The sequence below is a fragment of the Glycine soja genome, chromosome 2, assembly GCF_004193775.1.
Source record: "Glycine soja cultivar W05 chromosome 2, ASM419377v2, whole genome shotgun sequence".
Taxonomy (NCBI): Eukaryota; Viridiplantae; Streptophyta; class Magnoliopsida; order Fabales; family Fabaceae; genus Glycine; species Glycine soja.
In genome coordinates, this window is record NC_041003.1 from 7,708,378 (window position 1) to 7,724,677 (window position 16,300).

General features: G+C 34.1%; 2 protein-coding genes across 2 annotated transcripts; both read right to left on the reverse strand.

Annotated features, from left to right (window-relative positions):
* Positions 1-1,542: 1,542 nt before the first annotated feature.
* LOC114384851 lies at positions 1,543-2,548 on the reverse strand. Its single transcript, XM_028344669.1, has 2 exons — positions 1,928-2,548; positions 1,543-1,815 (listed from the first exon to the last, which is right to left on the reverse strand). The coding sequence occupies exon 1, from the start codon at positions 2,414-2,416 to the stop codon at positions 1,955-1,957; it is 462 nt and encodes a 153-aa protein (XP_028200470.1). The 5' UTR covers positions 2,417-2,548; the 3' UTR covers positions 1,543-1,815; positions 1,928-1,954.
* Positions 2,549-5,955: 3,407 nt separating this feature from the next.
* LOC114384858 (LEAF RUST 10 DISEASE-RESISTANCE LOCUS RECEPTOR-LIKE PROTEIN KINASE-like 1.4) lies at positions 5,956-9,116 on the reverse strand. Its single transcript, XM_028344672.1, has 4 exons — positions 8,108-9,116; positions 7,641-7,667; positions 7,220-7,546; positions 5,956-7,121 (listed from the first exon to the last, which is right to left on the reverse strand). The coding sequence occupies exons 1-4, from the start codon at positions 8,871-8,873 to the stop codon at positions 6,193-6,195; spliced, it is 2,049 nt and encodes a 682-aa protein (XP_028200473.1). The 5' UTR covers positions 8,874-9,116; the 3' UTR covers positions 5,956-6,192.
* Positions 9,117-16,300: the final 7,184 nt, after the last annotated feature.

The window sequence follows — 16,300 nt, forward strand, 5'->3', positions numbered from 1 at the left end:
AGAGATTCCTCCTAACGTGTCAAAAAGAATTTCACACCACCAGTAGGCTTGAAGGCAAAGCAATAAACCAATTTACACATATCACTTTCTGCAAATAGGAAAAACAACAACCAACAAGACATTAAATTATAGTTATCTAGAAATAATTAGTCACTTTCTAATTTCTATCCACCTTTAGTTAGTTTTATTAAGTCAAATTCGTATGAGGAATTTTTTTAGTGAGTTATATATTCATTTTCAGCTTGAAAAGATTATTAGTAACAAATAACAACTTGAAGCGAACTCATTAATACTCTATTCATATAGGGTTGGCAACAATAAGCCGAAAGATTTTTATGTCTCTATTCTGTAATACAAGACGAAAAATGAGTATACCCTAATTAATTAAGCATCTTGTTCCCTTCTTGTATTTGATCTTCGTCGTGATGTTTAAAATTATTTGACATCCCCTTAAAGTGTATTAAAAAAAGCCTATAGAATGCCCTCAATAATGCGCATGGTGGGCCTGATTAGATACTTAATGAGATACTAGTATGCAATGAGGTGACTTCAACAAGATATAATGCAAACAAAATTGCTGAACATTTGGTCTTAGAGAGACACCTAGATTCCTCCAAGGCTTGAACAAATACTAAACTCTGAAGGGTGTATAAGATTGTCATTTTCCATGGGTCTCAAGTCCCTTTGAAACAAAGACAAATGATAAACTACCAATTAAAGTATATAAAAACGACGATAATAGGCAGACGCAGATCTATTTACTAACTTATTCGCATCCAATTAAGCCCTTAACACTTCTTGGATCTCAAATATCTAACTAGCATCATTACTTGCCCGCATTGTGCTCAACATCATTATTTAAGAACCCGATTAATTAATTAACTAAAGTTCTAAAAAGTACACCTGTTACAGAACACACGCTACGCATTGAATCAACTCAACACGTACACGGGCCTACCTTATCAAGAGTATAAACCATACGCAAGTACAAAGGAATGTTCATTATCCTTGCAAAATTTAGTTCAGTGATGACTTGATACTAATATAATGCATGTATTATTATTACCTTTTTAAGTAGACTATAAAGAACATATTGAACAGGTTTATATTTCATTAAACTAAAACCAAAACCAACATTATCATTTTGCTACATTAGGAAAATATTAGTATTATTTTTTGACATTCTGTAAGTAACAACACCCCCAATAAAGCATTGCTTAAATGTGACAACAAAACGTCTTTGGATCCGGTTGGGACAGGACAAAAATAGAAGGTCGATAATTAATAAGAATCCATCACTGAGCAGCAACGTAACACAAGCGAAACTGCAAATAGAGACAGACTTGTAGGAAAGCATCATAATCTTTTTCTCACAACCACTTATCTCTCATCCCTCTTCCTCTTGATCCATCATAATAAACAAACACACAAGTACCATAATATTTCCTTATTATTCGAGCGTTTGAAAATACAATAAAACGTAAGAAAATCACGTCGAATTGGTGAGCGATGCGAAAGTTATAGTAATTTCTAACTCCAGACTGAAAATTTTAATATAATATCATTCCGTATTTTCATACTGTTTTACATAAGCAAGTGTTTTCGCTATAAAAAAATTACAAATAAACGTGAAAAATCCACGTTAAATATATCGTGTTCAAACACACTAATTATAATTCGTTAATAATTTCCATGATTCCGAAAGAATAATATCCACCGAAGACGAAAAGTACGAAATTTGATAATACGACGTCGCATCATAACCGTTTCGTTGCAGAACGCGGCAATCGTTAGTTGCATTGATTACTTTCACAGCTTTACCGGAAACGCACACCGCGCAAGTTAGCAGCTATTATTACCATTATTATATGTCCGAGAAAAATGAAATAAATAAAAAATAAAAATTGGGAATTGAAGTCATCCGTACAGTTATAACAGTAGAGAGAAAAATCTACTACTCAGGGATGGTGACAAGCACGGGTCGCCACGCTCTTCTCAGTAACCGGTAGCGGAAGACCGACGATACCGGCCGGAGAGCGGAGGCGCCGCGCCGGAAGGGAGATCCGGCGCGGAACCGGACGCTGACGGCGGAGTTAGGGAGGAATTCTTCGTGCTGATCTTGTTGTTGTTGTTGTTGCTGCTGCTGATGGTGGAAGATTGTTTTTTCGTCCTTGAGGGGAGGAGGCGGTGGCGATGAGACGAAGAGGTCCTTGAGCTTGTGGCGGACGCGGGCCTCGGAGTCGGGGAGGGGAGGCGGATCTTGCGGCGGGGGACGGAAGCGGCGGCGGGCGAGGAACATGCGTAGGGTCTTGCGGCGGCGGAGGTGGATGATGGGGCTGGTGGTAGGGCTGCGGGTGGGGCTGCCGGCGACGGCGCATTGGGTGGCGAGGAACTTGAATTTGTGGAGAGTGGGCATTGAGGAGAGAGAGTGAGATCTGAGAGAAGAGAGAGAGAATATGATTGATTGGATTTAGGAATTAGGAAGGCAAGAGGACTTTATCGGGGGAATATAAAAGCTGCCTTTTTTCTTCGCCCCTAAATTCTACTACTACTTGACAACACTACTATGCTATTTCCCTATTGCCTCCTTTTTTTATCCTTCTCTTTTTTTCAACTTTTATTTAATAGCTTTTTCTTAAGTTTTAATTCAAAATCGTTTAAATTTATTCTGACAGTATAACATATGCATTAAAAATATTTCACACAATGACTAAAAAAGAGTAAGTAGTATGTATTAAAAATATATAAAAAAATATGTTTTTTAAGCAAATTGATGTATAAGTTAAATTTATTGAATTTTATGATGATTATTTTTAAATTTATAACAATAATGATTTTTAATTAATTAATTAATAACATATTTATTATATTTGAAATGTAAAAAAATTAAATTCATTTTAAAATCAAATGAATACAATTACTTTTTATTTAAAAATTATATTTGTAGATAAAAGATTTTGAGATACATTTCAAATGAAGTGCATCATTTTGGAAGAAAGAAAGAAGAAGAAAAAGATGATGTTTATGGTTGTTACAACACAATGGTGATAATAAAGATAATTATGGTGATACAATTGTATTAGTGATGATAATAATGATAATTGTAATTTTTATAAGGATGATGATAATAATGATAAGAAAAGTGGTTGTTGAGATGACAACATAATGATAATAACTTTGATGATAATAGTGATAATAATGTTAGTATTTGTATAGATGGCCAGTGATAAAAGAAGATGCATGCCCTAATCCTAGTTTTGTAATAAATGGAAAAACTGTGATCAAATGAGAAATGAGTTAAGATTTATAATAATAAATGACTCAAAAATCTTATGAAAATAATACAATACTAAAAAAATTAGATGATCTAAACCTATATTAAATACAACTAACGAGCATGGTCCAGAAGATTCAATTTCGTTGGCAGGCAGCCTCCGAAGAAATATACGCATGAATCAATTAATGCATTCCAAATAGCAAAAGTCTAATAGATTAAAGTACAAGTTTGACGTCGGGTTACCAATTTCCAATATAACAAGCTATGGAAGATTGGCTACTTAGGGTGCAATTATACCTTTCTTTGTATGCATTATAATACGCATTGATATATTATTCACACAAATTAAACATGTTATAATACTTAAGTCAAAGTTTTAATTATATGAACATTAATACTGTATTTGTTAATAATAACAAATATATATATTTAAAATAATTTAAAAAGTTAACATAATGTTATTGTACTAAGCATTTTCATTGACATGATATAAACCCGTTTTTTGTCTTTTTTTGATAGACTTTTCTTCAGGTCAATTTTGTATTTTACTTGAACCAATCACCTAATTAGTTTATCGATTTTTTTTGTTCGACCGGCTGGCTTGATTCGATTTTCTTAACACAGTTTAAAACAATCAGAAGAACTTGTCATACAGTATCTTTACATCATATTTTTTAGGCAATATTTCTTCTAAAGTTAAGATAATTAAACGATGGCTGCGTGCATGTTGATAGTATAAGTTCGTATTTCTTTGGTGTCAGAAAATTCATTTCCTCACTTTCTAATCAAAAGCATATAGTCTAATGTAAATCCATGATTATAATTATTTTAAACATATATCTTAGTTACGTCCACAGTTCAAAATTTATTATATCAAACTTTAGAATAAGGAACATTAAGTTATGAGCTAGGTTGAGATTGGTAAAAGTATTGCTCCAATTATTTATTTAAATTGGCTAAACCAAATATATAAAAAAGAAGTTGTCTGTTTTGTGCATTTTGTTATGATACTAACGTATTACACTGGAATTTATATTATCACAATGACATTAAACATTCTGCAGGTCAAGTGCAGTTATCTTATGTTGTTTCTGGTTAATTTAGCCTCAGAAGTCTGAAGCAAAGGTATTGCCCGGAAAAACACGGTAAAGTAAGCCTTCAAAAGCACTGGACTGTGGACCGGTGGACCCAAGTGAAATTTATTCAGTGAGTGGTCCAGTCCAGTCCAATGATTCATTGAGCACTGCAAAAACTTATAATATTTCATCATAGTTATCAGGTTGATGTCCGAATTTAAATACTCTTTTATTAAGATGTATACTACCTGGACCTTTCTTTCTTTACAAATATTTAACTATATATATGGCTAAGAGAAGTGTTAATGATGCCATCATGGATAGGTATTTTGGAAAAAAAGACTTTAGACATTTGGTTACCTAGATTAGATTAACAAGACATTATATATGGTGAAGAGGAAAGATGATTAGATTATTCATCTGGTGTATATAAACATATTGCTTATTATAGATACAACTAATGAAAAGTTCATTTACATTAAAATAACAATATTCAGTCTTATTGTATTATTTTATTAATTCTGTTTATGACATTTTATGAGAAAAAATATACAGCTAGAAAAAGAAAAGAAATATTAACTACACACTTTTTGGCAAACTTTAACATTTTTTATTCTTATTAAGCGAAGGACATGTAATAACAGAAATTTTACTAAATAACAAAAAAAAATATTAAAAAGAATATATAACAAATATTTCTCAAATAATTACAATAGAACTTACTATTATTTGTTTATTAATATCCGTTCTTATTAATATTTTTCTCATGAGTTGTGGGAGGAAACATAAAGGTCCCTCATGTTTTCTCTCGATATAAGAAAGATACAAAAACTAATTACAGTAACAGATGCATATGCATGCTATTATTATTTGTGTAGAGTCTATTGAACTAATTATTGTGTCTTTGTCTATGGCAACATGAGACAACATGAAAGAATAACGCGAGTAATCCAAATCCAACAGACCATACTCACATATGTATGGACTACTCTAACCGAATAATCTAATAAATATTTAACAAGAGCCCCTGCTTTGTTTGGTAATTAGAACAAGACCAACTGAATAAAATGGCCTACACGTTCTCCACTACACATGTATGTGGATATGCATTATACAGAAACCGAACCTACCAGTCAATGTTGTTCTGATTCTTCTCAATCTTGATTAAGAACTCTCTGGCAGTGCATAGGTTAAACTGCTCTTCTTAGCATCTCCCTTGGCTGTAGTAAGATAAGGGAAATTCAGCAGTTATCATGTACCTACTCACTTAACTATTTTTATTCCTATCAGTAACTTCAATCCCTTTAATTATAACAGAAAGTTTAATTAAGCAGTCGCATAATATACATATATATATATACATATATATATATACATACATATATATATATATATATATGTATGTATATATATATATGTATATTTTCAAAAGAAAAATGTTATATGTATAACAATTCTTACAATAAATGATACAATAGAGAAAGATAAATACAGAAAAATATTGTTGTATAAAATATTGTATGAGATGAATAACAAACCTCTTCTCAAAAGCACATCATCAAAGCAACTAACATAGAAGAGTATTTACACCACAAATATATGTATTATTTTTCTCTCCCCTGTGGGTATTGCATTTTTGAATCAACAGTGAATTCACCTTCTGATAAATAGTACTATATTTCACATCATAACATACAAGCCGCAAATAAAAGTTTAAACATAAGGTTTTAGTGGAAATAGATGTGAAGGCTATGACTTCTAAACTAGCTCATTAACACTAGTACAGTAGTTTCACTATCTAATCTTGTTCTTCACCAAAAGAAAAGGAAATCTTAGAAGCTATGAGGAATTAGATACAGAGGAACCGCTAACCCATTTATCAACAACGGAATCTGGTGAAACCGGGGAAACCTTCAGAAGTATAGCTTCATCTGTCCTAACTTCCAATACTTTTGTCTCTTCCCGTGCGCCAAGCCCATCACTACTATTGATTCCTCTCAAGATCTCCACCACCTCATTCATGGAGGGTCTGATCTCTCTTTCCTGCTGCAAACACCTAAAGGCCAATTCTGCCACTCCTGTTGTCATCCTCCTAATAGCATAATCCCTCTCAAACCCAAGATAAGGATCAACAAACTCAAGCAGTTCCTGGTTCTGAATTTTATTGATAGCCATGTTTGCCAAGTTCACATCACTGCGATTCCTATTGATGTCCACAGCTTGCAATGATGATATCAGCTCAACTAAGACCACTCCAAAGCTATAAACATCACTCTTATCAGTGAGCTGGTAGCTCTGATAATACTCAGGGTCAACATAACCAGGTGTTCCCTGTGGAGCTGTTGACACATGAGTGACATGGTTTGGGAAATCCCTTGAGAGACCAAAATCAGCAACCTTGACGCGGAAGTTATCATCCAGGAGAATGTTGTTGGTTTTAACATCGCGGTGTATGACACCCTTTGCATGTAGATAGGCTAGAGCCTCAGCTGTTTCAACTGCAATGTTCAATCTTATAGGCCAAGGGAGTAAATTAGTTGATTTTGTGCTTCTTCCTTGAAGATGATCAGCCACTGTTCCGTTGGGTATGAATTCATAAACAAGGAGAAGCTCTCTGCTATGTCTATGGGTGCATCCAAAGAGTGTCACCAGGCTCTTGTGCCTTAACCGGGCTAGAATCTGGACTTCATTCATGAACTGCTCAATACGTCTAGAGTTGCTTTCATAGTGGCGTTTCACTGCAACTACACGTCCATCTTTGAGTTCACCTGATTAACAAACACAAGATTGATCAATAAAAACAGATCAAATTAACCAAAGGGAAATTGTGAGAATTTAGTACACAGGAAGTTATATATCTTGTTACCTTTGTAGACAGTGCCAAAACCTCCCTCACCAAGTTCTTTAGAAGAGTCAAAGTTTTTGGTAGCTTCCTCTAGTTCCTCATAGGTAAAGACCTGGACTCCAAAGTAGTTACTCCTCGGCGGCATTGGGTCAGTGTTGGAGGATTGGTAAGAAGATAGACTTTGAGACGTGTTAGTTGTAGATGCAAAAGTGTCTCCGCTTGAAGGAGGCATGAAGAGGTCCATGCTGCTTCTTTGTTTATTATAAGCAATTTTTCTCCTTCTTTGCAACACAAAGTACACACATCCAAGAATGACAACAAGGGCTCCAACTGCTCCTACACTAGCGCCTGACAACAATATCAATGATAGACATTAGTAAAATTTATTAACGAAATGAAAGTATTCAAGTATGTATCAAAAAATTAACGAAAAGAAAGTTACCTATTGCAACAGCTACTTTGCTGCTACCTGCAATAATGTTCCAAACAAAAAAGATGTCAAAACAAGGAATCAGATAAGGACACAAGAGGGATGAAAAGAAAAAGGTACGTAGTCAATAAGTCTCAGTTCCAGATATTAATAGGAAGCTAATATCAAGCTATTTTCTCCCTTAACCGATTGGATCGATGAGTACTGAACTTGCAATTATAACTACAAATTAAGTGATAATTAATAATTGGATTTTCTAATGAGAAATGAGTGTTTCACACTCTTTTGAGGTCACCTGATTCATACTAGTGTAAATTAACTAGTTCTCTATCAAAGCCCAAATGACATGTTTGGTGAAAAGGGTATCAAGAGAGATAGAGAAAAGTGTAAAAAGTGTATACTAACTGAGAAAGAAGACTCTAAAAAAAAACATAGGACTTAAATAGATAATAATTAACCAAAAGAAAAAGCTGCAATACCTGGAGTTGCACACAACTGATCCCCACAAATACAAATGGGTTCATCGTTATCAGAGTCAAACCCACACACGCCACCAGAAGCAAGGCACTCAAAACACTCAGTCTCATAAGGATTCATATAGTTCACATTAAACCCCTTCATCAAAACCTCCCCAAGCAAAGACCGGTTTTTCACGAGCCTATCTGCCAGCTCTATAAGAATTGGCACTTTAACATGTTCATCGCATTCAACAACCTCAAGAATAGGGTCCAAAGGAAACGGACCAACCAAAGAATAAGAGTTATTCTTATCCCCGTTACTCCAACAGTGAAACAAATTTTCTGGCGTTTCGGTGATCCGTGAAGAGGCTTCGCACTCGTAAAACAAAGTGAGGTTCTGGTTCCCCGAACCGTAGCTGAATGTGGGGCCATCAAAAGTTGAGTTAACGTACACATTGGTGCATGTCTCGTTCCAAAGGTCTAGTCTTGCTAAGTTGAGAGTGTGAGCCTCCGAGTTTACATGAATGACTCGGTAACTCACTGATGAGATGATCAACTCGGGAACGATACCGTTTTGGCAGTTCAAATGGAACTGTGGTGGCCCACAGAAGGAGGGGCGGTCACCGCCGGTGAAAGGGTAGGAAAGGTTGGTGATGGTGCCGCAGTTGAAGGAGGTCACGTGGCAGGTAGAGAGTTGTGCATGGGGTGGTAATGACGTCGTATGGTGGAGATAGAAGACGAGGATGGTGGCTGTGATGATGGTGGTAGTGGAGGAGAGGGACAACATAGTTTGGTTGTTCGTTTGCCTGAGGTTTAGGCCATAAAAATGTTGTTGGTTATAGTGTGAACTATGGCTCTATGCATGGCTTGAACGAACGGAGAAAAAGAAAATAAAAGAAGAGGAAAATAGAGCATGAAGTTGAGTTTATTTGACTTGGACTTTGACGAGGTGTGAAAATAGAACATGAAGTTGAGTTTATTTGACTTGGACTTTGACGAGGAGTGAAAAAGAAAATTATAGCCTGAGAGTTCTGGCAATAGCAGCCGAGTAATTGATGCGTATTTTCTTTTTCTTGTTTTTGTACCTTTAAAATACAATTAAATAGTTGCGGAATGGAAATTATTTTGTTGGGAAATGAGGATGATCGTGAGTGATGCGTATATAAAATTGAAGGGATGTTGTTTTATGGTCAAAATATAAATACTCTCGTATAGTTTGGCTGAATGGTGGCTGTTCAAAATCTAGAACTATGACTGAAAGGTCTTAATCAATGGTACATACATAAGGTTTAATTTGGACGTTTTGGCTGGTTGGTTCAGATGGATGAACTGCTTGTATGGTTCATACATTGGAATATATTAGTTAAAAGAGTCAAATGCGGTGGCATAATCTAATAACATGATGTCTCAAAACATATATTTAAATGCCATGGCAGGTGAGTGTAGTTGCAGAATGTGAACATGTTAGTTTTTAATATATATATATATATATATATATATATATATATATATATATATATATATATATATTATCGATCTTAATGTTTTTATTCGCTGGAAATGGATGAAAGAGTGTAGTTACTTTAATGATTTAGGAGGGAGCTTCATGCAATTATTTCATAATATGATTAATGGTTGAGTTTCCCAGCCAAGACCATTTCAACGGTGATGATCTTCTCCGGATTTGTCACCAGTCAAGATATTTCCATCTGTCTTATTTGTTTAAGCATGTCTTTTACTTGTAGTTCCCAACCATGAATCACCTATTTCTTAACCCATTACACGTTTCGGAAAAATAATGAAGAGTCTTGCCTTGCTGAGCAAGTAGCTAAGTAATATTAATTTCTATGAACAAGAGGCTTTGGTAAGCGAATTCAACCTTCTTTACTACCCTAATTTGCATGAGTTTTCTTATAGAAGCCAAACATGTCTGACGCAACTTATTTTAAGGGAAATAATGACTTTTTTTTTAAGTTTCTTAAAAGATTAGTCAATTTAAGTAATTATTTCTTAAAAATTAAATAAGTTAAATCAAACACGTGAAACAACATTTAATGCTATACCCAAAATTTTGTATAGATAAGACTCGTAACTAAAACTTATTGACTTATATAATTTCATGGTAGATAGATAAGACTTGTAACAAGATAAGGCAATATTTAACGCCATACCCAAATCTCATGTTTTTGCCTGAAATTGTTTTGATATGTCGAACTCCTTTTTGTTGGCTGTGTTAAAAAATGTTCTGCTTTGAAATCCTCCAAAACTATCAGACAAACCCAGGTTTTCTAGTTCTACAACACTAGGAGGTGACATCTTGTCACATTTTGTAATTTGGGGTTTGAACCCACAAATGGGAATTTGTAGATATTTTGCATTAGCAAACAGAAATAGAGATCCAAAGTCCGGAAGCAATAATTATTTATAGATATTTGATAAAGAACTGCCAAAATCTTGGAAATTGGTTTCTGTTCAATCCAGGGTTATATAGGGTCTAAATCTAACTAACTAAAATTCCAAATCTGGAGAATCATCCCTAGATTTGAACTTAAAATGGCAACTCAAGAATTTTAAGCAGTCTATTGTCTATTGATCAGTTTTCTAGACGAATATGCATTATTGAACAGACAAGATATAAGAGTAACTGGACCCCATAAAGAAGTCAAGTCTAATTGCAGTCAAAGAAGGCAACAAATATTTTTAAGAAAGATGAATGTGTGAACACTTCTGAATGCTACTTATTCCTACCTAATATCTACCGATCCATCTGCGATATTTTCCAAGAAAGGTGACGCAGTAATGCTGCTAGGAAGTCATTGACTAGGTAAACAAAAAAAGGGGAAAATCAAAAGAATGATATTTTAATTTACAGCTAGAAGAAGCATTCACATCTACATGTTCCTAACAAAACTTTGTCATTATTATTCTTATTTCCAATCCTAGATGACAGAAAGATGGTTTGAGCTTGTACAAAGAAGGTCACAAGAAGTGCCAATTATAAAAAAGAATTGCATGATTTTTAGTTTGGTGAAAAGGAGAAGAGGGAGACCAAAAGAAACTTTGAAGGAAATCATCAAGGGAGATTTCCGTGTAGACCTTGTTGTTCTAGTTGTATTGTTATTGCCGATCCTATTCGCAACAAGGGAGTTATTTCTCACCTTCCCCCCATCATGTTTAATAGCTGAAAATACAGATAGGGACGTAACTGCGTAAGGAGATATAGTTCTTGTGATTCTGGACAGCTGAAGGGTAAGTTTTTAAAAGGCTTCCGTGACTCTATATCAGATACACTTCTCTGAATGACAAGAAAACTCAAGATGTTTACATAAGGTTACTGTTACTCACCTGATTTACATGTAGATGGAAAAGATCTATCGCTACAATGGCAAGCGAATTCACTTGAGATTGGGTCATAACCACAATGCCCACCAGAGTTTTGGCATTCACCACACAAACTATTGTTTGCTTCCCACTCCACGCCAAAACCATTTTCAAGAGCGGCCTTAAGATTTTCCACGGTTGAATTTGTTTCTAGAACTTCAGCTTCTGACTCCAAAATTTGAACAAACTTCCAGAACTTTTGACTTGAATATCTGATTGCGAACCATAATATATCAAGACTCTTGAAATTGATTACGGAAGCTGTGACCAAATTCAAACTTTCATAACTAACTACTCTAGATTTGTATGTTCCCAGTATTTCACTTGACCCAGCATTTTCAAGCATGCTCTCCGTCACAAAATAGTTAATCATTTGAGTTTCGTTTACACTGCAATTAAACTGAGAGGAAAAGCTATCTGGTTGAGGAAATGGAGAGGAAGAACAATCATAGTAGAGAGTCAGGTTCTGAGAATCTGAACCATAATCGAAGAAAGTGCAACCTATGGCGATGTTCCTGAGGCTAGTGGGACAAGTATTGTTCCAGTAGTCAGTTCTTACAAGTTTGGGTCCATGATAAGAGTCATTGACTTCAAGAACTCTCTAACTCTCTGACATAATGGTAACCGTTGCTACTTCATCTGTGCATTGTAGCTTAAACGCAGGGTGGCCACAGTATAGGGGTCTACTGAATCCCCAGAAAGGATAACTCAGGTTTTTGAGATTTGCACAATGAAAAGGAGAACCGCATTTCAGATATTGCACATCATCATCAGCACAAGATGTTGGAATCTGGTTTAGGATGATGGTTATGACCAAGAATGAGAAAAGGATGCCTTGTAGAAGAAGTTGCATCCTCAGAATAATAGCTTGGTAGAGAAGAGAGACAGAGGATTTGACACTGGAATAGATAAATGGAAGAGGGAGATTACAATTGAGGTTAACATGAGTTTTGAAGTGCATCAGTACTATTGATTTGATGCAAATGTAAATTTAGGTCACCTATTAATCTATTCTTAAAGAAAATTTATGGGTTGGTGCCCTGTGTCTAACAGCTCAGGCTACTAATGTCTAACTACTCTAAACAACTGAATCTTAGTCGTGAAACATGAACACATTAAAGTCAAAAAAAGGTGTGGCACGTTTTAACCAATAATGAAAGTAAAAAAATATATATATACGAGACTCAGTTCCTAGGATTTTAAGCAAAAGAAGTTTCTATGTTACTAATGGTTCCAAAACTCAGGCCACATAATCTAAATCAAAGAATTAATGATGTTTAATTTGGACCTGCTGCATATGTGTGAAAACATGAGGATGATAGTATGAGGTGTGAGCGTGACTTTAGCATGAGAATAAACCTGATGGTTTGGAGAAAAACTACTTTTAAAATGGTCAACAGGAGAACTTGTCAGGAGTTTGATATGTTGTACGTATTCCATAAGTCAAAATATTATCATAGCTTTTGTTTTTTTTTTTTTTTTGTTGCAAGCAAGCAATTGCTGACCCGGTCTTCTTCAAGTGCTAACTAAGGTGTTTTGGGGAAGAATCAATGTAACAGTTAAACCACGCTATTGACAAGCAAAATAATCTGCACTAAAATATCTAACACACCAATTTTGTTCCATGTTAGATGATACGCTTTACCACTAAACTAAAAACTGTAATTGATGGTCAGGATGTACAATATTTGTTAGTATATAGTGTCACCGAGAAGAAGATTGAACTCGTGATCTTACTTTGATATCATTTATTGGATCAAACATTTATTATTATATAAAAAACTATAGTTGATGTGTGCAACTTTATTTTCTTAAGGATTCTCTCATAGCTCCATCTAGCTTTGGGGAATTATTCTCCACTGAAGCCACACTATCCGTCCTTCCCTTGCAAAGGTTAAAGTGATCCATAAAGGCGGTTTAGAGATATAAAATATTCGACCTTTTTCTCATGTCATTGTTAATTAGAAAAACGCTTTCTTTTGTTGTTATAATATAACACGGCTTCTTGAATACTAAAAAAGAAACCAAGTTTACTAACTAAACTAGAAATTGAATTAATAGACACAAGAGAGTCCGAGCAATGAACAAGCTAGCTAGGAAGCATACCTTTGCATCCATCCTTGCAGAAACATTGGAATTTACCATCAGCGACTCCACACTCTCCACCGGAACCAGAACATTTCTCGCACTCCTCATAATTCCCCATCCATTCAATCTCAAAACCGCCTTGTAACGCTTGGCTGATTCCATTTTGAGATTCAAGTGAAGTTTTGTAGTTTTGACAAAAGGGAATCACCACAATCTTGCAAGGCGCCTCGTACAAACAAGTTGAAGTTAAGGGAGTGCAGTAGATGTTGGAGTATATGTGTGAGGTAAAATCTCACATCGAGAAGAAATGAAAAAATTGAGCACCATATAAGTGAGGAGAAAACAAGTTTTAAGCTTTGAACTAAAGTGTAGTGTCAGGTTCCCTCATATGGTTGCACATGACTCATTGGTGTAAATCTTTTCGGTGTTTTCTCCCCTCAATTACCCAACAATTGATATCTGGCAGCATATCCCGTGGGTGGAGCGGTGATGCAACTACAATGTGAGGTGAAGTCTCACATCGAGTAAAAGAAAAGAAGTTGAACACCATATAAATCAAAAAAAGACTTATAAGCCTAAACCTTAATAAATATTTTTACCACCAACACACTCAAAAGTAAAAGGAGTCGGTTGTATATTGGGAGAGCAATAATAAAAGAGCGTGACATTGTAGATTATTGTATTGGGAAAAAGTTATCACGATCATTTCACAACCGTTAGATTTAGTTGATTTTAAATCAATGGTTCAAACTTTTCTTTCTTTTTTATTTCATTTATTTTCTTTTTTCTTACTTTTCCTAATTTACCCTTTTTGTCTTCTCTCTTTCTCTTTCTCTTTCTTCCCTTTCTCTTTTGTTCTTCTTCGTTCACCTTTCAACTTTGCCGCAAATTTACCTTTTTCGTTTTCTTCCTCTTTTTTAGTCTTTTATTGTTGCAAATCTCATCTGCTCTCACCATCCCCCCCCCCCCCCCCCTCTTCCAAAAAAAAACACACAACAACAATTCATTGAGGAGGTTGATGCTTGCCGCCGCTGGGAAGAGGAGTTTCTTAATTTGACCGCACAACTATGAGTAAATAAATTTGTGCACAAGTGAGGGGTGAGATCAGACCAAAAGGAGAAAAATGAGAATATGCATGTTTAGAAGAGGGGCATCGTTGTGTGTGACGGCAATGGGTCACCTTCGATTACGACACACACAAACTCTACTCACGGTTGCAGGTCCCCAATGAGATTATGTTTCTATTCACATTGTTGTTTGCATGGTTTGCTATTTTGGTTTGTGGTTGAGGGTTTGTTATTGCTATTCATGGAGACGGTAGTTGTGTTGCTGTTGTAGTGTTTTGGGAGTGGCTGCAATGGAATGGGAAATGAGCATTTGCTGTATTGAAACCTTGTATAATTGTAGTATTGAGATCATAGTTGTTGAATTAAGCGTCGTGATTTTGTTCTTAACCTTAAGATTTTGCAGAGATGATAAGAGGAAGGGGGAGAAACAAGAGAAAGGAAGGAAGAGAAAGGGTATAATGGAAAATAAATGATGAAAAGTGTAAAAATAAACTTGTTTATGGTGCCTAATAAGTTTTACTTTCGCACCCTAGCCTCCGTCCACCCTCAATGCATGAAACATCAACGTGTTTGTAGGAAACCCTAGCTAACGTACATGCTTAGGAATGCTTGTGACTTGTCTAAAGGTGTCACGTTACATGTATAATACTAAAAAATAGTTTTAAAAAAATAATTATAACTAATTATATAAAAGTAGGTAAAAAAATTATAACTAATTTTATAGTTAGGAGTATTTCAAATAATTTATTTCTATATTTAAAAAACAATAATAGTTATAAAGATATAATTTATTTTTGAAAGGAAAAGGGTGCCAAAGTAAATCAAATTCGTGTAAGTACATGTAAGAAATACATATTCAATACTGTGCTAAATTCATTTTGGTTATAAAATTATAACTGTTTTATAAAAATAAATATTCCAAACAACTTATTTTTGTTCGTCCATAATTAGTTATGTAATTAATTTTAGATATAACTCATTATATAATTGATTATATAACTAATTATATACTCATATTTTAAAAATAATAACCAGTTATAATTATAATTTCTACTTGTAATCTAATTATTTATTAAGTATGGTTAAATTAGGCACATGGTCTATGATTACGTACAAAGGTTCCAAAAGTTTTCTAAAATATATATAATTATGAAATAAATTTTTTCTATATTATTTTTATAAACATTGAAATTGTTATTTTATTTCATACTTTTTTATTTAAAATAACATGTAATATGTGATTAAAAAATAATACTGTTTTAATTGTTAGTTTTTAGTTATACGTTACATTTATAAGTTCACATTGAACGGATTTTTAATTTACTATAATATATTAATATGTAACTTTCTATGATGATATACTAAATATGGATAACTAAATTGATTGGATAGAATATATTTTTGATATCATCTCTGATTCTTACAAATAAAAAAATTAAGATAATAAACTTAAAGTATTTGTTTCTATTAATTTAAATGATACTTAATTTGATTTTTCTTTAAGTAATATTTTAAGTTTGAGTTATTTGAATGAAAAAAATATAGGTGAGAATTGAGACTTGAGAGAAAAGATCTACCAAAGGTGATTAGCTAACAAAATTTTCCGATAAAAATTAATTAAAATTAAAAAAAATACTTCATACCAACAAATTGAATATAACAACATGATCTAGACACC